The 25736-nt window shown below is 38.7% G+C and overlaps 1 protein-coding gene across 2 annotated transcripts in view; it reads left to right on the plus strand.

The window, feature by feature from the left end:
- Positions 1–282: 282 nt before the first annotated feature.
- Positions 283–25736, plus strand: part of neurl1aa (neuralized E3 ubiquitin protein ligase 1Aa) — a 72494-nt gene continuing 47040 nt past the window's right edge. For both annotated transcript variants that reach the window (XR_006098450.1, XM_042424083.1), the window contains exon 1: positions 283–500. Coding sequence is in view for 1 of the 2 variants with exons in the window: in XM_042424083.1 (XP_042280017.1) it covers positions 419–500 (82 nt within the window). In the remaining variant the exon portion in view is untranslated. The remainder of the gene's footprint in view (positions 501–25736) is intronic.

Consider the following 25736-nt stretch of genomic DNA (forward strand, 5'->3'; position numbering starts at 1 on the left):
GAACCTTTTTTGTTCTTTTTTGTTGGTGTTGTTTTGGCAATTTAATAAAGCAAAGCAAGAGAATTATCTCAGCTGTTGTCTGCACTTTGGAGCATGCTGAAGAGGATTACTCAGTCGCCAAAAATTCTGCTGATGAAAAGCCAAAAGCTCCTTTCCGGATGCCACATCCTCATATTTTCGCTTCACTCTGACTCCTCACCTGTATGCCTGGAGCCTGTTGCCTCTTCCGCTTTTGTCGTCTTGTGATGATTGGAGGACGTCTCTAAACGCACAATACTCCTGTCTACGAAAAGGAGGAGGGGGGGGAGTGTTTATTTATCTACTTCAGAGGAAATTGTCTCAACGCCGGCAGCAATCATCAGTCGTATAAACAGAAGTCATTCAAAGCCGCGGTGAATTCCTCTGTCAGCATCTTGTCATGGGCAATAATGTATCGGGGATATCGACGCTGCAAAGAGGACAACAGCAGGGGTTTCAAAGACTTCGAAACTCACAGAAAGGTCAGTTGCCACCATAAATACACGCAAAACACAATTACGCATATCCAGACGCAGAATTTGGCAAAGATTTATAAATGTATGTGGATAAAAATGAGTAGTTTGTAGGATATCCTCAGGTAGAATACTGAACTGAAATACTGTTTTAGAAGAGAGATTAATATGAAAGGTGCTGAAGCCGCCACGTTTTATTCACTTTGTCCTGTTTCTGATGCTGGTGTATCAGTGTGTGGTGGTGCTGAAGAACAGCTCCTCTCAGCGTGGAGGAGGCGGGCCTGTTGCTTATGGAGATTTAAGGTGGTTGTAATGGTTGGTGCATGTAGGTAAGATGTGACCTGTTGCCACTGACTAATTCATCAAAAGGCAAATACACCCCAATAAAAGCATAAATTCTGTGCGGCTAGATAAGAACATTTGTATCATTCTTTTTTTTATTGAACTTTGGTCATCATACAAAAGAAAAAGAACAGGCCTAATCTTAACTTTTTTGATATGTTTTAATTTTCTTATTAAGTATTCTCTGTCTCCTGCCCACAACCCCATGGCCAGATTAACCTGTTAGAGGGCCCTGGGGCAGAAATAATAAAGGAATTAAAATGAGACAGGAATACAGCATTAGGTGATAATGCAGTATCCTTATAGTGGTGTTGTAATTTAATTCTAATCAATTATTCAACCAAAAATAGACAAAAAGCCATATGACACACAGTGAACCTTTTGGGGCCCCTAGGGACATTAGCCAACTTTACCTGGTTATTAATCTAGTAATGCTTAACCGTATCCAGCCCCTCCCCTATACCCACAACCCTGCTCAGAGGGAATGTCCAAAGTCTTCGAACACAAATCAGGAATGTCTGTGTTCCACTTATTGGAATAAAAAATCTGTCCATAATTGACAACCAAAGTCTCCTTACTAGCTGTTCTAGAGCTTTTGATTTTATCATACAAATATCATCAGCAGATGGAGTTTATCAGTTTGTCCTGGAATTGTAGATTTTACAGAGCACTTTAAAGAGTTCTTGTCCGCATCAACTTAAAATCTGAGCTTCAAAGTTTTAGTCTTTTTTAATGGAAAGTTTAGCGCAAAAATACAGCAGGGTACATTCAGAAGTGCGTGCTGGCAAGTTGTGACATTATGCTAAACATCTTCAGCTGTTTTCAAAGTTTTCTTCATGGGTTGTGTAGGTTTGTTGGTTTTCTGTGGGAAGAAATTGCTGAGAGTTGGATCCTTAAAGTAAAACATATGGATTTGTGCTGTTGTGAGGAGCACAAGACTGGAAACATATACCTTAAACACAATCCAGTTAATGATCATAGTCATTAGCCACAATGTGAGGATGATATTTTCAATGCATATGTTGTTTGGGATTACTTTGCTGCATGCTAAAAATACATTTATACACAGAGGAAGCAAAATAATGAAGTTGGGCAGGTGTTTATAAATACAAAGCCCAACACAAGTAACAAAATCAGTCCGAGCTCTCCAATCAAAAGTTAAACAATAAAATGTGCTTCGTACAGCCAAATGTAATATCCTCACATACCCACTCTAAAGCTCTTTCCAAGACCCTTTGATCCAAGTCTCATGTGTAATACAATCATGTAAAGTACAAAAAGTCCACCTCCACATCCCGCCGTCCTGATCCCACTGTTACATCTGGATTACAGAGGGGGAAATGAGCCTGGGGGAACAATTTAAAATGGAGCTGTCATCGGGATAATCACCATAAGTACACAGTTTGCCCTTTCACATCCTCTTTCCCTATCTCACCCTCAAACGCACTCTCTTAGCATGCACTGCTATTTTCACATCGCAGGAACACAGCACAGAACAAGTGAGTCAGACGGAGAGGCAAGGCGGTGCATGAGAGAAGAGGCACCATTATTCAGCCAGGTTTCCTTGACGACCACCCATAACATGTGCAACAGTTCCCATGGTGATGGTTTCTAGAGTGCGTTATCAGCGGGAGATGATGGCTGATTGCAATGAGGACGTCACTGGCTGCCGTTCAGTAATGAAAGAGCAGGGATGTGTTTGTGCTGCTCTGCATCCGAGTTTATTATGCTGGCGTTTGGACAGCGTGCAGTGATTGGTTGGATATGGAACAGAGATATCTGCAGACACCCACACACACACACACATCCCCCCAACTCACATCTCAGAGACACACTAATATCTTCAATACAGACATGCATTCATTTGTTTTCAGCAGGGATACATGGCCTTGTCTTAGCTCTGCTGAATCAGCTTTGTGGTGACAACTCCACATATATTGTCAGAGCAAACTTCATCTCATTTCCTAGTTAATACCTGTCATACCTGTCATATGCATGCTGTATGCCAGTGGCCCTTTATTGTAGGAGAACTCAGTTGCAATAATCAATTCTTAGAGTATAGTTCAGCTATAGCGTGGGCGATACTGATAAAATCTTTTCCCCATGATATATTCTTTGGAAATTAAGCTGCTAATAGATTTAAAAAACTGACGGCAAGTGAATATGTTCATTAAATACCTGAATAATTGAGGTATTTAATCATATTGACAATATTGCCATAAAGAAGTCCTACTCATTCATTTGCAACATTGCCCACGGTGGCCTAATACAATCATGGATATTGTGATTCTGAGCTATATAAATAAACCTGACTTTAAAGGACAGCTAGCTCTATGTTAATGTAATATTTAAAGTCCCTCTCCACTCAAAAATATGTTTTTCTTCTTGTTGGATGTTTGAGCTTCACTGTGTAGAATGATTCATGTGCAGACTTTGACACTAGAAGGCTGTTTTCACATTCATCTGCTGAAAGTAGGAAAGTAAGTAAAGTAAATCTCATTTAAGGGGACGGGCCTACAAGCATGATTTGTGACATCACAACTAGATTGGAGCCAATCTTGGTCCAATATTCAACTTACACAAGTGTGATGTGGAAACTTGAAGCCTCCAGTGCACAAACACTGAGAATGGACTTTATAGTGAAGTAGGAGACATCTTGTGTCCAGCTGTTAAACTTCTGAAATGAAATATATTTACATATTTATAGATTCTGGAATTTTTAATTAGGGAGAAGGAGGAGATGACATTATATTTAAAAGTGGAAAAAGCATATCAGCCACACATTATTGTTCCGAGCAGATTATTTTTATATGTCTTAATACATGTCTGGAGGGGATCTTTAACATAATTATTACTATAAACATAATCTATGATGGTTGACAAATCTATCATCTATCATCTGATAGTAAATATTAGTGGTGGAAGTTTGAATCTTATGTAAGTCCATGCCATGCCCAAGCCGATGACATATCAAATTATTAATTAATAATTATTAATTTCTGTGATAATTGTGTTGATTCTACTTGTGTATTATTTTTCCAGTAAATATAAAGCATGTAAGATTGAAGTATTTAAATCAATATGTAAATCATCAACACTAAAACGCACATGTCTCACTATCAACCAAACTACAGCAATTAGTCTTGCCAAACTCTGCAGGTAGCAGAATAGTATCCACGGGCTAATGAGCACTGACACAGGTACATGAAGCTACTAGCTAGCTGGTAAACATTAAGCCCTTTTTCATTGGCACTTGTAGTCACGCAGAGTCAAACCATGCCACGTTGATTTGCATTTCCATTACCATTTTGAATGCACCAAGTTGTGCTGAGTCCTGCCCAAGATGGACCATCTCTGAAGTTGGGTCAAAGCCTGACCCGCCTCGAAGTGGGTTGCAGTGACATCGGAAGGGTTTTGTCATCATTCAGTGACAATTCAGTGACAATGGTAGCTTCCTCTTCTTGGTCCATTTCCTCATCCCACCTCCATTTTTCAAGCAGTAAGCAGTAGATGCCAAGCAAAATGCTAACAACAGCCTGAAAATCCATGATGACAATTGGCTACCAACAACTGTTGCACAGTGCAGTAGAAAACCATGCTGAAGAATGTGCTGCTAAACATCATCGACTCAAGACAAGGGTGTCATCAGTTAAGACACACCTTCAAGTGGGCTTACATTCATCAGGTGACCAGAAACGCAACTTCAAATGCATGCTAATGTTGCTGCGTAACTGCTGGATGTGTAAATACGTAATACGTCAACATATCAACAGCTTGATTCAAAAAAATCACTTTGTCACAGCACTCAAGTGAAGTTTTTATCATTGTTTAAGGTTATAATCTGTTAGCTTGGTTCAGCGCAAGGCTGCAGAAGCAGTACTTACCAGCACAGACCTGGTACTTACCCAACTCGAACAAAACTTTTTTTTCAGTTTTTGTTTTCTCTACAGTAAAATATTATCGAATGAACCTGTATTAATCTGTGACGATTCAAGTGCCACTAAGCATAGCTGGTTGTGTAACAAATAGGTAGTGCGACAACGTTTAGACAAGAGTCATCCTCAGTGATCCTGCAACACCAAATGCATTTGAACATAGCGTTCAGTCGCAGCTGCTGACACAAACATAATGTTGGAAAGTACATGCTGCCTTATGCTCACACTAAGCAGACTGACAAGAAACACTGAGACACAAACAGATGAAGAGGACATGTAGTGTGATAATGTGTGTGTCTGTGTGTGTGTGTATTTGTGTGTATCTCCCTGGAAAAACTGAGTGAGTGCAAGACAAAAACAGAGGCAGACATGGGAAATGCAAACACACCATGAACAAGATGTAGTAATGTCTCATGGGTAAACAACAGTTTAGTCTAGCCCATTCCGCCATCTTTTTAGAGATGAACCCCCACCTCACTCATAAAGTCCTGCCTGATTAAGATAATAAATGTGTACAAAGACTGAGCAGGCACGTTCAATTATCCTTGTTAAGTAGGTTATATGAACAGACAATAGTGCTGTATTTATTTCATGAACATTTATCCAAACAAAAAAATTGAGTTACGGCTTGGAAGTTAATTTGATTTCTTGCCCTCAAGGACACTTCAACAGCTGTTGTGGAGAGCAAATCCACTTTTGATGCTTTTGAATGGCAGTGACGTCAAAGTTGTGCAGTTGTTTTTCATCCTGATCATTTCATACGATAGCACCTGTGACAGAACTGAAATCATATCTGTGGAAAGTGTTTTGTTGGTCACTGTGGTTTGCTTCATCAAGCCATGCCACAGTCCATTTTCACAGAGACAAGAGTGAGGAGTTAAACAGCCACTCTGAGCTGTACAGCACTGCTTTTATATTACTGACTTGAGCTCAGCCTGTTCTCCTACATGATATTACTGCAAGGGCACCACAAGGGCATGCTGTTACCTCATACACTCTCTCTCTCTCTCTCTCTCTCTCTCTCTCTCTCTTTCTCTCACACACACACACACACACACACATATACCCACAGATGTAGTGTTTGATTCACATACAGCCATATACTGCATATATGTAGACTACTGGAAATCAATGTGGTCCTAAGCCAAAGATTAATGATTTAAGACTTGTCTGTCAGTAAACTGATGGGTGTGGGTGCAAACTCTCACATGTGTGCTGTCTTCCACCTATTTTTCCTCATCACGACTCCCTGTTTCCACATATAACTCAGTTACTATAGTGACAGAGCTGATGTGGATTTGGCTCTTTCTTCTTTTCTGAAATGATAATTGTAACCTGTGATATTGGCTATGCATTCTGCTTAACACTACACTACACTAATCAATAATTTTATATTAACAATGGATCAAATGATTATGTGTAATATGAAGGGGGTCACTTGTAGTAGATAATCTGTAGGTAATTATCAACCAACTCTGTAGACTCATTGAGCTCAAAGCCTTAGCCTCTTTTAGCACATTGTTTTTGGTTTTCCAGCACACATCTGGAGTGTTTGCACATTATTCCAAATTATCCCCCACTGCTAGCCTTATAGCAGTATCCTTTACTAAGAAGTAAAAAGATAAAGGTTCCAATACAGCAATATAAAAATAGTCCATTACATGTAAAAGTCCTGCATAAAAAAGCCTACTTAAGTAAAAGTATTATCAGCTTAATGTAGTTAAAGTACTGCAGTAAAAGTGGTCCCTCTGACTGATATATTATTATATATGACATCATTAGATTATTAATACTGAAGCATCAGTGTGTAAGCAGCATGTCACTGTTGCAGCTGCTGGAGGTGGAGCTAGTTTGAACTACTTTATATGCAATTGGATAGTTTAATCCAGTGGTTCCCAACCTAGGGGTCAAGCCCCTCCAAAGGGTCACCAGATAAATCTGAGGGGTCTTGAGATGATTAATGGGAGAGGAAAGAAGAAAAACAAAGTTCTGATACACAAATCTGTTTTCAGTTTCAGTCAAATCAGTTTTTGGACTTTGGACAGCATTTTTGCTTTGTTTTGTGACATATTGGATATTTTTACCTCTTTCGGCATTGAACAGTTATTTGAATGAAACCATGGTTCCACCATTTGGCGGAACTGCTAACAACTCATAGACATCAGAAATGTAACAAGGCACCCCAACTAGACTCTGCTTTTTTGTGAGAGGCAGCAAGCCGCAAACATTGGGAACCACTGGCTTAATTGTTAACAATGTGTTGTATTGTATGTTTAGCGTATTTATTTTCCTTTGTGTAAAATCTTAATTTGAAAAGTAACTAGTAACTAAGGCTGTCAAATTAATGTAATGCAGGAAAAAGTTTCCACAGGAATGTAGTGGAGCAGAAGTATAAAGTTACAAAAAATTTGAAAAGTAACTAGTAACTAAGGCTGTCAAATTAATGTAATGCAGGAAAAGGTTTCCACAGGAATGTAGTGGAGCAGAAGTATAAAGTTACAAAAAATGGAGTACCTCAAAATTGTACTTAAGTACAGTACTTAAATGTACTTACTTAGTTTCTGCCACTGCCTTGTAGTCACACAATTCAATATGCAAAATTAGCTACCAAGTGACACCAGATAAAAACAAACTGTATACAGGTTTTGATACTGCTGCTAGTTCCTTCCACCAAGTCATATTGTTGCTGTTACAAATATCTTAAACTCAAAATTACAGCTAGGAGGCAAACGTGAACTTTTTCTGACTTGGCTGCTGGTAATTACGCTCTGAGCAATATGACATAAATGTGACGTTAACCTACTGCATGCTACTTGTCCAGCACTAGCAGACAAAGTTAGCAACTTGATTGTGAACAAATTTGATGTATTTGATGTTGAAATTTGATGTTGGTGCATGGCGAGGAAAACAGAGATAAAAAAGAGCATGACTATTGAACATAAATTTGTTAAGGCCAGAAACACAATTCCAAATTAATGCTAATGTTGCTCTGTGTCTGCTGGATGTGGAAATAAGCAATTAGCTAATATGTTCACTATAACAACCATATAAGGTGATAATATGTCAATGTTGTATTTACAGTTTGTTCAACATAAAAAAACGAATGAATGCAGCTTTGAGTGAATTGTGGTCAGCAACACCTATTTTATGCACAGATGAAGCCTGTATCGCTTTTTTTGCTAGAGTTTGTGCTAATTAGCAACTATTTAGCGGATGAATGTACCAGAGTTTTGCTTTAATTTAGCAATTTGTGCTAAAAAGGGAGCTGCATAAGTAGAACTAACTCTTTGTTTGATCTTTGATTGACAGTATTTCATGACGAAATTAAAGACACAAACTTTGGGTGAAATTAATCAGCTTTGGTGTTCACACATAACAGGAAACTGGCCCTGTCTGCTGTTAGTCTTGTGAACTTAAAATAGCCTAATCAGAACTTTGTGTACTTAATCTGATTTACTCTGGGGAGTGGTCATTAAATAAAATTATACTGCATTTGTTTTGTAATTAGGGGACCTTAGACCATATTTCAAGTACTGTACAGCTGAGTGGAGTCATAAAAGACACCAATAATATAACCCAGGAAATATTTGGAAAACATTTCAACCATTTTCTACACTTCTTGCTATAACAGTGACTTCTCTGTTTTCTTTGTGTGACAGTGTGACCTCGCTTATGTAACATGGCACCAACAGTGCAGTTGCCTGCTCAGAGTGTTTTCGAACATCTTTAACACCTGCCTAAATAAGAAACACATACAGAGAGGTGATACAGGCACACTGTCACTCCTGGGAGTATTCAAGCACCTCCGGCACTGTAATGCAGCGTTCACACTTTGTAAACATTAGTTCTAAAAAGAAAAGACTGCCTGTGTTTTCCATCCCAGACAGTTGCCTGTGCTAGATGAGCTCATCAGGTTAGACGATGTGTCATACTTATATAAGACAATGCAAAGGCAAGGAGCAATCACAAAATTGTTATTAATGTATTTTGAATAGCTAAAGAGTGCCTCAGTGAGAATGATTATTTTGCTCTTGGATATACAAACACCTGTTATATTATAGTATATTTATGTAAAGTACTGAAAGAATTATTTGTTGAAATTGATACAATTATGCATTCTTTTTCTTAGAAACAGTGGTAATGGTGGTAAATCAATGAAAAATGTACTCATGTAGAGGCTTTATTGTTGCTTTAGTAACATGCTTTGGTGTTATTATTTGTCTTCCTGCCATTGCACTATGGTAACCATGACAGAATCATGGCACTTTGTTAATCACACGCCTTGTAACTGTTATTCAAGCACACAAATGTATTGACTTCCCCCCTATAAAGACGGGAACATTGGCTGCTTGTACACACAGTGACAGATGTGTGTTTTAATGCTACTTTACATTGATGTGGGGACGAGCTGCTTTCCTTGTGTACTTGGCAGCTCCACAGAGTTTAAATAGGTGGATGTGGAATAATTCATCTTAGCTTGACTCACATATCATGTGCATTCTAAATATGTACAGTTAGTTCTGTATAAACTTGGTGAATCATGGAGATCTCAGAATAGATTGTTTTTCTGAAACAGGAAGCTTTATTTTAATTTTAGGTCAAGGATTCATACAGTACAGTCTTTTGAAAGCAGTGATGACTGCTTTTCATCTCATTGTTTTTCAAAAAGCAGGGTCAAGGTTAATTGTAAACTGCACAGGTCAGCAGCACTGTTTGAGATTGAGATCAGTTCTATAGTGTCTTGATTTTTTGCCCTTGGCACATGGTCCGCATTCAGGTGCAGTGGTGATGTTTTTTGGGAATTGAGCCATAAATGTCAACCTCTTAGTTATGTTTGAAGAACTCTAATGCTATAATGCAAACTCTTTTTGATCTATGAATGTTTATACTTTTTAGAAAGAATCTTTGTGGTGAAATATTTGACATGATAGAAAGTATAACAACTCTATCAGATAATATGTTAATGCTCAAAACCTCCAAACAGCACTCCATTCAGATGGAATTATCTTCCATGTTCATAAAATGTTAATTTTCCTCCTTTTTGCATCAAATGACTTAAATGATTTGTGTAATGGAAATATTTTACACATAACATTTCCAATAAATTAATAGTTTTGTGTGGCACTGATAATAGCTTAATTCATGTGAGATCAAATCTTGTTACTCAACTAGGATCAAATGAAATAGAACATAGAGGAATGTTGTGGTGAGCCACTCTGCAGAGTGGAGCCATTGTGGTTGGAAAATGAACTGACTTGGAGAGGCCAAAACATTGTCCTATTGCGACCTAATGCTTAAAATTTCAATAAAGAGTGTTGTTTTTCTTTCCAAGCAGACCACCAGACAAACAGCTTTTTCAATATGGCACCAGATCAAAAGAAGCATATCAACCACACAACTGGGTTTGATTGCACAATTAAAAAAGAGAAGTTGGAATGGGAGTCTGAAATGGGGAAGTAAATGTTGGCAAAATGACAACTCAATCAGGATGTGAAGTGATGCTTTGTGTTTTTGTTGCATGCTAGTCTTGAGAACATTATGACAGGAAGGTGATTATTTTTAAATTATAGAGGGTGAACAACACTTAATTTAAAATATACTTTCTTTTTTGTTTTGTGCTGTAAAAACAATATAATGTGACTATAGAGTGATCATTTTAAAGAGGAAAATATGAGTGTACTAATGTAAAAACATCTACACAGCATTTGCAGCTGAACAATTTCCATTATGCGCAAATGCAATTAAGGTTGACATGAAATGAAGTGAGATGAGATGAAATGAAAAATGCCTTTTTAAATCTTTAAGATCACATCAGTGCAAGATCTGTGGCGCCACAGATGCTCGGAAAATGTTCTCTGCTTTTAACTCACCCCTCAATCCACCTCCTCCTCCGCCATCCACTCTGCTCACTGCAGACATGTTCACCTTGTTTTTTTACTGATATGGTCTCCCATCAGTAACCAGTTCTCTGAGCCTGGACTCTCATCCCACTACCTGTCCACTGGACCCAATACCATCCAACCTTCTACAGACCATTCCCCCCACACTTAACCCCACAGTCACACACATCAACTCCTCACTTACAACAGGTGTGTTTCCCAATGCATTTAAGAAAGCTCAGGTCACCCCACTACTCAAAAAACCTACACTCAACCCAGCCCAGGTTGAAAACTACAGACCGGTTTCACTCTTGCCCTTCCCATCAAAAATACTGGAGGGCACAGTCTTTAATTAAGTCTCTGAATTCCTTTCTGTGAACAACCTGTATGACCCAAATCACTCTGGCATTAAGTGGGGTCACTCTACCCAGATGGCACTCCTGTTGGTTATGGTATCCTTGCGTTCAGCTAGAGCTGCTGGTCAGTCCTCAGCTATATTGCTGCTAGATCTGTCAGCTGCCTTTGACACAGTTAACCACCAAATCCTCCTCTCCACACTCACTGAGCTTGGTATCTCAGGATCTGCCTTATGCTGGTTCATGTCCTTCCTCTAAGGAAGATATTTTAGAGTATCTTGGAGGGGAGAAGTGTCCAAACTGCACAGCTTATCCACAGGGGTTCCTCAAGTGTCAGTGATCGGTCCTCTTCTCTTCTCAATATACACCACCTGACTTGGCATCATAATTTGCTCCCATGGTTTCTCATATAATTGCTAAGCTGATGATACCCAGCTCTTCCTGTCATTCCCACCAGGAGACCACACAGTCTCGGCTAGAATCTCGTCATGCCTTGCCGATATATTGGCATGGATGAAAGAACGCCACCTTCAACTCAACCTTTCTAAGACCGAGCTCCTTGTCATCCCAGCCAGTCCCTCTATACAACAAGAGATTAGCATCCAGCTCAAATCAACCCAACTCATGCTCACAAAGTTTGCCCGAAACTTGGGTGTCATGATCAATGACGAACTAACCTTTAAGTTTCACATAGCCTCAATTGCTTGGTCATGTTGATTTGCCCCGTACAACATCAGGAAGATTAGACCCTTCCTGTCTGAACATGCAGCACAACTCCTGGTACAGGCTCTCGTAATATCACACATTGACTGCTGCAACTCCTTACTGGCAGGCCTCCCTGCATGTACATTCAAACCTCTGCAGATGATCCAGAATATGGCGGCACATGTGGTCTTCAATCGCCCAAAACAGCACATCACCCCACTGTTCATATCCCTCCACTGGCTCCCAGTTCAAAACCCTGACACTTGCTCACAAAACAGCAACTGAAACAGCTCCCACCTACCTGAACTCCCTCATTCAGGTCTACACTCCCTCCTAGTCACTACGCTCTGCTAATGAAAGGCGCCTGGTACCACCACCACAACAGGCTCTAAGTTGCTAGCTAGACTCTTCTCTTCTGTGGTTCCCCAGTGGTGGAACGAGTTGCCAAGCTCTGTTTGATCAGCAGAGCCCCTCTCAGTCTTTAAGAAAAGACTAAAGAACCAGCTCTTCTGCGAACACCTCTGCGTTTGATGACTGAAAGAAAAGTACTTCTATACATTTTATGCACTCTATGCATTGCCTCTGTTGGCATCCACGTCAGACAGACTCAAACTTAGCTTTATGACTTTACTCATTTCCCTGCTTGTGTTGTATCAGCTTTCAGATGTACGTTGCTTTGGATAAAAGCGTCTGCTAAATGAAATTGTAAATTGTAATTGCAAATTGTAAACATCCCCGGTCATATTATGCACCTATTTAACAATATTTTCCAAAAACAACAAACCAAAATATCAATTTCTTTGTATTCTTATATCAAAATCCAATCATGTTTTCTTCCACTAAAACAAAATATGACGTGTGCCTACGTAGGCTTGAACCAACTGAATTTAGACTAATAATATCATAACATCCACCCATCAATTAATTTTCAACTTTTAGTGGTACAGTGCTAAGATCCATTTTGACACCCTCACATTTCAACATTCAAATCAGTGTCCTCCCAACATTATGTCCCGCCATTCTGCCCTGTTTTACTCAGAAATACATCATGATGCAAAAGTTAGATACTCTCGCAATGCTGTTTCATCTGGACTTAAGGTTACAATTCCTGTTAGCTATTTGTTCAATCCATGAGGAGAGGAGAATAATTTTAGACCACTGCTCTCAACTGACATTGTTTTCTGCAGAGAAGCAGATAATATTGCTTGATGTAAGTAAATGTTTTTGTTTAACTCTTAACTGGCTAAACTCTTTAGTTTACTCCTAACTGGTTAAATTTACTGATTGTAAACATAGTAAGACTACAAAATCTGGCAAAAAGAGTCACTATTGGGTAAGGTTTCGTCAAATCACAGTTTAGTTTAATATTCTGACAAACTCTTCATTAATGTGATCAATACAATACCAGTTTTTAATGAGTATATAATAATACTGTTAACCTCAATACAATTAGGCTTGCTTGCAATTTAAGAATTTTGGTTGTTTCTTTTCTAAGTTATGACCATCATTTTTATCAAAAATAACATTGGCACCAGAAGCTAAAAAGCTACAAGCTAAAAAGAAGTCAGACAGTCTAAGAAAGGAGTGGTCAGAAAACCAGACATTTTAAACAAACTTCCAGGTTAGCCAAATGTATTTAGAAGAGACAAGAGAAGTGATGAGTAGAATTATTACAAATTATTACTAGCTGTCCGTTGTAAACATTCCTCACAGTTTACACTAGAGTAAAGAGTATGGTTCAGACCTGGTCTACATGTAAAGTACCCTGAGATAACTTCTGTTGTGATTTGGCGCTGATTAAATAAAAACTGATTTGAGTTGAATTGAACTTCTTGCTTCAAGTTCGACCTGTTGCAAGGGTATGTGGAAGCACGCAATGACCACATCAGATGACTGTATGTACCACAGCTATTTTTACATTTCAGACATAATGGAGAGCACATAGGATCATATTTACATCGAATAGCTGGAGTTACATGTAGTCTGTGAATAATCTTATATTGGGTCTCTTGGGATTTGTTAGAGCATATAATTTTCTTTGCATACATTAAAATGTTTCACCACATCTCATCATCAAAATGGAACCAAAATCTTTCCCCCAGTATGTTTTACTGTTGATAGTACGGATGTTAACAAACATTTGATCATAAATATAACTTATAACGTTCTTCCTTAGAGAAGAAGCTTTCAACAGTATCTTTTCCAAATGATTCATGTACAGACTACTCTTATATATTGGTATGATTGGATGTAACTCCTATATTGCAGATAGTGGAAAAATTGTACTTGAGGAATTAATTCCTAAGTTGTGATAAATGATATATAGGACCTGTGTGTAGGATTTAGTGGTATCTAGTGGTGAGGTTGCAGATACTTCCCCTCCCCTTCCAAGCATGTAGGAGAGCCTACGGTGGCCACGAAACTCGCCAAAAAAAGACAAAAGGCCCTCTCTAGAGCCAGTGTTTGGTTTGTCCATTCTGGGCTACTGTAGAAACATTGTGGTGCAACATGGCAGGCTCTGTGGAAGAGGACCCACTCCCTATGTAGATATAAATTCTACACCAATGAAAACACAGTGATTCTTATTTTCATGAGATTATACACTAATTAAAACATACTTATGAATAATATATTCCGTTCTGCTAGATACCACTAAATTCTACATACTGCACCTTTAAGAGTGCAAAAGATCTTGTATTTTAGAAATACAATAACAGGTTGTTATTCCACTTCTCTCCTTATAAAATCTGTGTAGTTTAAGCTGTTTATCTCCGCATCACAGAATGGTACCATTAACACACATGTGTCACTGGGCATAAAATCAGTTAATGTTCTTATCTTTATGGAGCAGGAGTCAGTACATTTGTGTGCTTGGACAACAGCTGCAAGGATTGTGGTTATAAAAGTGCCATTCTATCCTGTTTGGCATGCAGGTAGGAAATCCCCAAAATAGCACCAAAAGTGAGGAACTAAAGTACGTATAAATCTTTTACATAAATACATGTTATTGGTGTGTGAGTCTGTCTTATGTGCTGATAGATGGGAACTCTTTATTCCACTTATAGTGACATTATAAAAAAAAGTTCTCATATGATTTTTGAATGCATTTCCATCAAATCTAAAATGTGACACAAGCTGATTTGCCTTGCACCACCTCTGTGACTGGCACAAGCACAAGCTGCCATTCGAACACACACAGGCACTGCTTTCCAATAATTTTATGAACACTCACAAAGAGGGATCTCCCCTCCAGCCTGCTCTGCTGAGCTGCAATAGTGTTTCTGATGGGATAATCTGTGCGTTGTGCTACAGCCCATGTGAGGAAGGGATTACATATTTATTTGGGGAGTTTTCATCCAGCCTTTACCATCTGTCACCAGTAGTGTAGCCACGGGACATTTACTAGAGCTTTAAAGTGGAGTGATAAGGCAAGAGTGGGTGTGACAGAGATTGTGTATGAGTAAGTGTGCACGAGTTATAGAAAAAGAGGAAGCAAGGATGGGAACTACTGTACTGACTATAGCCTACTTGAGAAACAAGCATATCCGTCTGAGCTGTAAAGCCTTAGAGCATAAAACCACTTGCATGTTCACAAGTGCCCACAATCCCCCTTGACACCTTCTCTGGAGTTATATTCAGTAATGTGAAAAGTTCTGGACCTTCCAGTGAAGTCCAGCAGTAGCATCTGAGCCTTTTCCCTTGTTCTCTGTTATAAGAGGGAAGTCTCTCCATAGATCCTCTTTTTACTCCCATGGTGATTAAGAACCAAGTCAGTGCTGATGTCATAATCCCCATCTCAGTCGCTTACATTATAGCTGCAACTTGATGGGTGGTCTGGCTTGCTTGGCTGGGCCTGCTTACCTCGAGAAGGGGTGAGAGGTTCAAAACAACTGAAATAAGGATCACAAAAAAATGTTGTTATGTTAATTTTAAAAGTTGTCAGCCCTTGTAATATTAATTATGTCAAACTCCATTTTTTACCTTTTTATTTTCAGCATTTTTTGAGCAATAGCATTCAATGTATGAATTTAAATTTTATATACAGTATATATATCTAATTAATTTTTTACCCAGCATTTTTTGAGCAATAGCATTCAATGTATGAATTTAAATTTTATATACAGTATACATATCTAATTAAATTTTCACCCATACACACTGATTCACAGGCAATAATGCATGCTCATACTATTTATTATTGCATATTGCTAAGAGCAGTAAGACTGAACCAAAACAGTAAAGTTTGGGAGCGTAAAAACAAAACAAAAAGTTGAAAGGTGCTAAAAGTCTCCATCGAGTTTAGGGAAACCTCAGAGTTGCTGATAATTCTACTTTTCTTGAAGCTGACCTGTTATGCCAGCAACAATGGCTTCCTCTACTCTTAGATTCTCTGGCTTATGATTTATCTTATTATTTTGATTGTGAATTTGTGGTTTCTGATATCTTTTGACTAAATCTGAGTTGCCTGGTCTTGAGGGTGCTTGCCTGATATCAACTTTGATCATCTGACCATGGGCCAGGAACCTGCTGCTGGTTGGCAGTTAGAACATAAAAACTCCTGTCAAAGTCGATCAAATGCATTGCCCGTGTCACAGTATTACCAAACTTGCCAGGCATGGCTCCTGCTTTTTAATCTACTCAGAGGAGGGTTTTTTATTTATGGCTTGTGCTAGGTTGCTACATGAGGCGCCGGACAGGACCCTGAATGATTCAAGAGCGTGACAGGGGCCCTGAAACATGCCAGGAATTATAGACTTGAGGCGTCCCAGGATGTTTAGGATCGCCCCTTCCCTGCAGTATGTCTTTGTGATTTTGCAGCTCTTGCAGCATGACTTTTTTTCTTTTTAGCTACAGTTCTTTTCTGGTAGCACACAGCATTTTTTCGGTAAGATCGTCTCCGCACAAAATACTTAAGCAATCACATGTTGTTTGCAAATATTGTTCACACAGTTCACACAACCAGATACATCTCACCAGTGTTTTCTGTTTGCTTTCCCACACAGCCTACATCACAATTGCTAGTGTTATACACAAAGTCCATGTGATAAGATACAATAGACCTCAAATACCAGAGAACTCTACACTAAGAAAACCCACTTCATTGGTGGCTATATTACTGCAAGTAGTTCTGCCTCTGTTGTCTCTCAATGCAGGATTATTCATCAATAAAATTTTTAGATTTTCAATAAATAACTTTCTCAATCTTTTGCACTATGTTTGCAAGTTTAAGCAAGTGTCTGAACTCTCTCAGCCAGACTTTAACTTCTTTAGCTTGTGTGTCACCCCCAGCTACAGTCAGGGATAAACTCACATATTTACCATATTTACACAGTTGCCAGTTGCTCCATGACTCAATTTTTAATCTGTAACTTTTTCAACAGTCTAACTGAGAGATGTCTGCTGTCGAGACTTTATTCAAGACTTCTCCGACACACGTTTACAGTAATATTTACTTTTCTCTGCTATTGTGGTAGTTTGATGTGAATATACTTTTGTCAAAAAGGTTTTTGCACTCCATTAACACTAAAAGTGTCAGTTGATTCTCATAGTTTTTCTCAGCACCTACACTACTGACATCCTCTCATAGTCAAAAATCTTTGACTCTGAAGTTCAGATAGACTGACCCAACGCTCACTCACTGCTCAGACATGCAACTTGGTTTCTTTTGGGAAGAGCTGCAGGAAAGCAGCAGGAAAATGGAAAGAAAATAATCTCATGTGTCTTATGACTGTCCTAGAAACCGTCTAATTAAATACCACCAGGCTAGAACAGCAAAAACAGAGCATCACACTAGTAGTGTATTTGTTTTATCTTGAAATAAGATAATGAAATAAGATGTTAAATGGCAAGTGCTCCACCTGACTCTCATGTATACTGCTCTTTCCATCTCTAAAATCGTTATTTTTATCCAGTGTCCTTCAAAAAGTTTCTTTGCTTTAACCACCTACCTTTTCTGAACCAGAAATGTATAGTCTCCATATTACATAATCTGCTTTTTTAGAGATAACAATCGATTAACTCTAACTGCTGTGTCAATTATGCAATTTTCGCTGATCTTTTTCAACACTGAGGTGGATTTCAAGGAACAGCCCTGGTGTTAAGAATATTGGGAAGGTATCATCCTGTTTGTGCTGCTCTACATCTTGCATAATGTTTATTATATATGCTCCCCCCAGGGCGTATCATTTAGAAACACAATGTCTCCTTTCATTGCTACACTGATGATGATATAACGCGATGACGTTATTTTTTCTGAAGCCTCTTCTTGAGTGCCTAAGTGATTTAAATGCTGGATGGAGTGACATTTTTAAGATGAATAAAAACTCATTATTTAAGTCTTTCAAAAAACCATGGGTTGTTACAGTCTTAAACTGCATGCCAAAATTACAGTGTGATATTTCAACTCCACCCTCAAATTTGATATAGATGTAAGTGTTGTTTTGAAAAGCGGTTTTGAGAACATTCTTTATGTTCACAGATCATGATGGCGTCTTCTCTTCCCTATTGCATTACCAGATCACTTCTGGCTTCCAAGCAAATCTTATTGTTAGTGTGAGTCACAGCTCTACTAAATTCAAAGTCAACTGTGCTTTATTGTTGGTTCCTCTAAAGAATCAGTTCACCCATTTACAGTATGAAAAAGCTTTAATTCACTTGCTACTTAGCTATGCAGTTTTGATTTAATATGTCCAGGTTTTTGTGACTTCTGCCTCCTTCCTAATACAATGAAGGTGAATAAAATAGTTTCTAGGGCTCACAGCACTGAAAAATATAATTGAAAAAACATCTACAGCAGAAACGGTGTTCTTATCATGCTGGACATTCCACTGTCAACATTTTTCTTTGGCACTATGTTTCTGTAGAAAGTGCTTGTTTTTGAAAATTTGAAAACTGTTCACATTGAAGTCTGTTGATGATTATCCTGAGTTGTTTCTGGAAAGATGTTTCTTTTGAATTTTTTCAATACTTTTCACCTCTGCTGTATTGGATTGGGGATATCTCATATCTAGACAAGTAAAGCCAAAACTATCTGTATGGATAGATATCACTAAAGGTAAGTGAGAAAATATGTGTTTTGTTTTTTGTTCTTTGACCTTTTAAATCTCACATGTAATATCACAGCAGCTTTTTTATCATGCAAGAGGTTTGTCTTTTTTAAACCAGACTCATTGGAAAACTCAAAATTAGTAATTCAACCTGTTTTATTTTTCAGGGACTTTTTGATCATTTGAAATCACCTAATTAACCATAGGAAAGCACAATTACAAAGTGACAGTTCCAGGTTACAAACTAATTTATTTGTATTTGTGATTGCCCAATCAGGTTTTTTCTGGCCCCAGTCTCAATCTGACTCCTTTAATATTGGGTATCTGCCAATACTGAGTCCACGGCAATACTTATATTTACAAAGCAGCAGAAAGATATGCAATGTTGATTTAATATGTATCTGGTACACTGAAATAACACATATTGCCCTCTGACTTTGGCACATATATTTCTTGAGTCACTTAGTTTGTTAATCCAAATACTGAAGGTCCTGCTTCAAAACTATTCAATTGAAAAGCTTCAATTATTAATACAAATGAACATTTAACTGAAATTGAGTTGAAGTTGTTGGAACCACAGAAGCACTCAGGTGTTACAGAGTGGGGCTTTATCCCTCACAAATGATCTTTGGCTGAGTAAAGACACCAGCTAGCAGAGAGCACACAGACGGATGATGATCTGCTGTTGTCAACATTTGTCATTTTAACTGACATATGTGACGGTCAGTACTGTCTAAAAATGAGTAGCTGCTAGTTAAATGTTTTTTACACTGCTATGAGACATCTCTAGTTTTCATCATACACACACAGTATTTACATATCAGATCATGGAAAACAAAATATAATTATCAACCATGTGTTGTTATCAAAGTGTGTCTACAACTACATATTCTCTTTTTTACCTCTTGGAACATGCACCTGGGGTCCCAAAGCAATTAAATTTCATATACCATTACACCACAACTGGTAATGTAATCTGACTGGTGATTGTTACAATTTACGTCATCAGGTAACTTTAATCTTGTGTCATGGATGTCCCTCTAACCCTGTATACAGTACATACTGCAAAGCACACATTTAACAAGTCCTACAGCATATCTAGCACCCTGCTACTCATGACCTCCTGATTCCTCTGTACCCTTAAGCTACAACATCTCAGCTGAATCCTGTGACTCCTCTTTCCTCTTCAGTCTTCCATCCTTTTCTCATGCAGGCTTGGAGCAAAGCAGGAGACATCTCCATGTGTTTTTCTGTGTTGCTGAAGAGAGACTGATGCTCAGGTCTGAGCTGTGGGAACAAGTGGAAAAGATGCCCTAAAAACAGTACCTCAATCTGCTTATCTCTGTTATGGTCCCAAATGAGAAGAGGAACAGATTAGCCCCAGGTAATATCTTTGGTGGCCTCTCCTGTGTCTAATTAAAAAGGATATTGTTTTAGTGAGTACGTATAAAGAAGTGATTGAGGTGTTTTTTATTAGGAGATCTGCCAGCTCTATGGGACAATCACAACACTTTCAAGAACTCCATTTTCTTTTGATCTCGTTTAAGCTCAGCCCAGCTCCTCAAGGATCTAAACGCAGCATAAAAACCTAGAGAGAGAGGACTAACACAGGTTGTAAATGTGATAAATGAGAGGAAATATAATGTGAGGGCCACATAAATGGATAAAAGAAAGCTCTGGCAATGTGTCTCTGAGTCTGGAAGTATCCTTTTGCCAAACGTGACATGAGCCAGTGGGTGTCAAGAAGGATACAGTGCACTGATTCACAGAGGGCATGTTTTGGAAATCCCGGCAGGGCCACTGATTGATGGCGCCTGAAATCCATGCAAACGCATTCATATGTTTCCCCATGCAGCAGCTGTCCCATATTAATCTAATGTAATGAACAATAAACACCCCATCATGATCGGAATTGCAATTTAAAAGTGATCTGTTCTGGGAGGAATTACAACCACATGTACTCCTGCCTGTAAGAGTGGGGAGAGCTACAGGAAACAATGAGTTTCATTGTAAAATCTTTTTTTTTTTTGACACATGTTTTTGTGTGGCGCGGCTCTAGGCATGGCAATGTTGGTCTGTCTGTTGATCCAGAGTAAAATATCTCTTGGATGGGTAGCCATGAAATTCTGTAATGAGATTCATGGTTCGAGAGGATGAATCCTTTACTGATTTTGATGATCCCTTTAATTTTCACCTTGTGCCACAATGAGGTTGACTTTTTTGTTTTCAGTGAAATGTTTTGACAACTATTGGATGGATTGTCATGAAAGTATTGTCAGTTTAGTGATCAGTTGATTTTTGAAGCCAATGTGGAAGTACCTTAAAGTGCAATGCCACTGATGGCTGGTAGATGCTGGCTCCAACTGACTCCCATTAAAAAAGCAACATCTCCTCTGTAGAAATAGCCAACTAATTCAATCATTTTTTAGGAGTCATTATGTCTCAGTCACTAAACTCAGATCCTCTGACAAGTGTGCTGGTGTTCATTTCGGAAATTGTTGCTCAGTTAAAAAGATTTGAAGACTTATAGTAGCTTTGATGTCTGCCGTGTGGGTGTTGATTGACAGCTGTGATTGACAGTAGGCTCACCTGCTGTTCTCCCGCTGAGTTGGACTACTGTCGCAATATTTCACTAAGTTTGATGTTACTTGATTATGATACCTGTCCTGTGAGCACAATTTATCTAAAATAGCTAACGTAGATGTTCCCAGTAAGCCAATGTTCCCCTCTGTCCGAGGTAGCGGGGCATGTTTCCAGAGCGGGAAAGGCAACACCCTGTACTCCTTATTTGGAAGGTCCTGGTTCCAAACAGAAAAGACATTTATCTTTATTTACAGTCTATGTATACAGACCGTTAAAAAAAAATTTCTTACCCCATGCAATATTTCAACATCTATTTGATGGACTAGTGCAAAGTTTTGTACAGGCATTCATGGTTCTAGATGATATATCATTTCCCTTCCCAGACTTTGAGGTTGAGGTCGACATATACTATGCTGAACATAGTAAACATTATAAATATAAAATATAGTATACTGTATCAGCACCAGAAAACATATAGACCTTATTTAATTACAAGCTTCACTGATAATTAAAATACTTTCATATTCACAGTGATACCCTACTGAAGCCCATCACTCCGCACCAGCAAATTTTGCTGCAGCATATCAGACATGGAAACGGTATTTTCGGTTCCTAAGCGGCAGAGACAATAAGGCATTTCTTTGCAACAATCCAGCCCAGGGCTGAGTGGGTCTGAGAGATATTAAAGCAGAGTGACAGATCTAATTATCGCCTCCCCACTTCTTCTGCTCTAACTCTGATGAAAAGTACTACATTACAACAGACATCCTATGCCCTCAAACTAACTTTCACCTTTGCTAATAACTAAGAGCGTAGTTATCTGGAATACCTGCTGAGGGCATGTCTCAGAATAGGCAGAAGGGGATTTGCAATAAGGCTGGATTTATGAAAGGAGGAGATCATCATTATTCCAATGCTTGCTGCAGTGAATGTGCAAATGCCCCCTACCTGCTATCTCTCACCTTTCCCCCCTCTCTTTTTCCATGTTTCTCATTTTCTGTTCCTCACATTACATAATGATCCGATGTCACTTCTGCAAAAATCTCTCCCGGTGTCACAGTTTCTCTGTAGTTTCTCCACCTTTCCTCCCTGCCCTGTTTCTGTTTCTGTCTGAGGTTCCACTGTTATTCATATTGCAAATGGCCTTGTGATGGGGCTTTAAAGGCTATGCTGAATAGAAGGTTTTGTTTTCATACACGTGCCGAGCCGCACTCTCAGACAGTACCAACAGTAGGAGACCCACTCTGCTGACCTCCCAGCCGCTCAGCATCTGCTGGCAGATTCCCTTTCACTTCCATACAAATCACTTAGAAAGAGGCAGCAGGCCCCATTCAGCTGGCAGGATGTTATATCGCCCCTGTGGATTTGTACCTCACTGTGCTATTACACCACTTAACTGCTACCTGTTGTGTCTTTTTGTCTCACTGTATAGTTACTGCTCATGGACTTTGTGTTTCACTGGACTAATGGACTCTGTGTGTTTTGTGTGCATACATATGCATCCCTTTGAGATGTATGTATTTCCTTACGCACAGTGGTTGTCGTGGAAACCTCGGTCAGGTTTGGTTTCCAGCTGCTGTCCAAGACTGGAGCATGCTGGGACATGTGGTGATGAGGGGGGGTTAATCATCAGCCACCATCTCAGATCCACAGCCACATGATGGCTACAATTTGGAAATATTGAAATCGTGATGCAATGAACACAAAAATATGTAATCAAATTCACTTTTGCCCTGTCTTTACTGTGTACAAACTGAAGATGAATGCCGGTGGGTGTGGAAAACAACACATGCCAGCGACTGTTCAAATAGATGGTAATTTTGAGTAAGGCTAGTAATATTGATTAAATACAGTGAGCCATTAGCTGTAAAATAATGATGAACATAAGACATAAAATGATGATTTTAACCCCTTTGTTCCTTTTGATTTGTCTAATTTTTTTTTTTTTTTTTTGTCTCATCCCAATTTGCTTTTATTGTTATCATTTTACCTTTTCACATAAAAGAGTCAGGTATCAGAATCATCTTTACTGGCCAAGTAGTAGCTCTCAACACATTTACATACAGTGTGGAGAACAAATGGAAGATACACATAGATATACACCTGGAACAAAGCTAGACACAGATAAGCAAAAGCAAAGAGATAAGTATTATGTGCAAGAAAGTAGATATGGAAATAGATATATACATATATAAATATTTATAAAACAAGAAATAGACAACAACGTGTTTAAATGCAGGTCATTTTGTAACTGTGAGCTGTGTGTACATGGTAACAAGTAGTGCAGAAGTGTGTGGGAGTGCAAAGAAAGTTGAAATAAATATTGTACGGATAGTGTAATATTTTTTGTAGATAGAGTAGGCAGTTTATGCACAATATATAAGTACATACGTGCATATACACGTATGCATACAGTATACACTCATCAATTACTTTATTAGGAACACCTGTGCAATCTTATGCAATCCAATATAATAGCTCTACCATAAATTCTGCTTTTATGAAGCAACATTTTCAGTTTTTGTTGTCAGAAAAGTGATAATTCTACTGTATGTTTATTATTGAGGTCATAGTGGGTGGTGGTGGTGTACTGGAGTGCAAAGCAAAAAGTGTTCCTAATATTTTGTCCGCTCCATTAACATACATGACAATGTCAACATAAACTGAAAATGTATAAGTTTCGTAAAATTAGAATTTATTGCTGTATTTGATTGCACTAGATTGCACAGGTTTTCCTGATAAAGTGCTCGGTGAGTGTATACAGCCTGCTTAGGTTGACCTTTGACAGGAAATGAGTGAGAACTCTTTAGCATTAACAGGTAAGATTTAGTTACAATAAATTCTAATGTAACAGAGATGGATGAAACATCAATAAATTACATTAAACCAACAAGTCCTCAAAACGAAATGACAAAGATCGCTGTCTTGGTTAAAAGGGATTTAGGGTTAGGCTCAGTGTTGACTGTTAGTAGGAAACTGGATGTGAACAGTGGCTTCCAGTGGCTTCCAAACTCTCTAGATTTTGTCGCACAGTCATTATTTACATGAACACAAGAGGCTGCTTGACAGGAAAATGCAAACATACTGTAGTTTGATTTAAGTGCATTTTGTGAAACCTGTTCATGTATTAAAAGCATATGCACTGTCAGAAATCTACATTAATATACAGTATTCATCCAAATATCTGCAGCCTTTATTCTTGTGTAAACACCAGATAACTCTAAAGGGATTGTCTGAAATCTTATGCATCCATGGTTCAGCAAAAGCACACCAAGCCTTGACAGAACAGAACGGAAAAACATCTGGTGATGATGTTTATGGCATTAGCCAGGGGTATCCCCATAAGCCAAGAAATATGGGTGGAATTAACCACTCACATAAAACATGTAAACTGTCAGAAAGGCAGTATATCAGCTGAAGTATGCACAGTCCCCTCTGATACCAGTTGAACTGCAGCGAACCATGAGCCATCCCACATTATCTGAGTAAGTTATGTAATGCAATTTTATTTACAGGCTGTCAGAGATGAATCTCAATCATGTTGCAGAGAGGACTGCAGGCCAAAGGAGGCTTTCTTCTTAAAAGGTTAAGGCCGACAAAGTGGTGGCTGCATTATTTAAACAGGAAGTAAAGGGTACTGTACAAAGGAAGGATGTTCTAGAAATGCATTTGTGTACTGCACCAACATCAAGCCAAGCGAGGAAGTCCACCTTACTTCAGGCCTTTCCTCTAGTGTGTATCTGCAAGGTTACATGACATGGCTACAGTAAATCCCAAACTGATGTTACTTCCTGAAAGCTGTCTGGCCACTGTCCAGTCAATGCTCTTCTTAGAGCTGTGTCCCTTGCGTGACAAAAAGCTGTTATACCTCAGTGGGATGATGTCATCCCTGGGGACGCTTTTAACTTGACTTGCTGGTGTTACTTTTATCACAACTTTTGTCAGAATGAAAAAACATTTCCTCTTGACTTTATATGCTGCTACTTATCATCCAAAATAAAATAGTATCTTTTTTTATGAATATAATAGTTTTGTGTCTCACTGAACTGATTTTTTGATACTGGTGTATGCCATCAGGAGGTTAATTTAAGTTTCCGTTGTTTGTGATGCCTGAAAGTAGTCTTGCATTTTCTTAAGTCAACTGGGCTTCTTTAAATCCTGAATCCAGATTTTCTACAATTGTCTGCAGAGGTGATACATGAAACCAAATGTGGTTACGCTGTTTCAGGCTCTCACTGTGCCATGAGCACTTTCCACCAACTGTCTTCACCTCAAATGTGCGCACCATGTGTGTGTCTACAGTGTCTCATTTAGAAAAACCAAACCTTGAGGTTGTGGTCCTGATTTCATTTTGATCAACATCCCAGGCAGGCTGGAGTATTTGTTGTGGTTACTATGG

The sequence above is a fragment of the Thunnus maccoyii genome, chromosome 2, assembly GCF_910596095.1.
Source record: "Thunnus maccoyii chromosome 2, fThuMac1.1, whole genome shotgun sequence".
NCBI lineage: Eukaryota > Metazoa > Chordata > Actinopteri > Scombriformes > Scombridae > Thunnus > Thunnus maccoyii.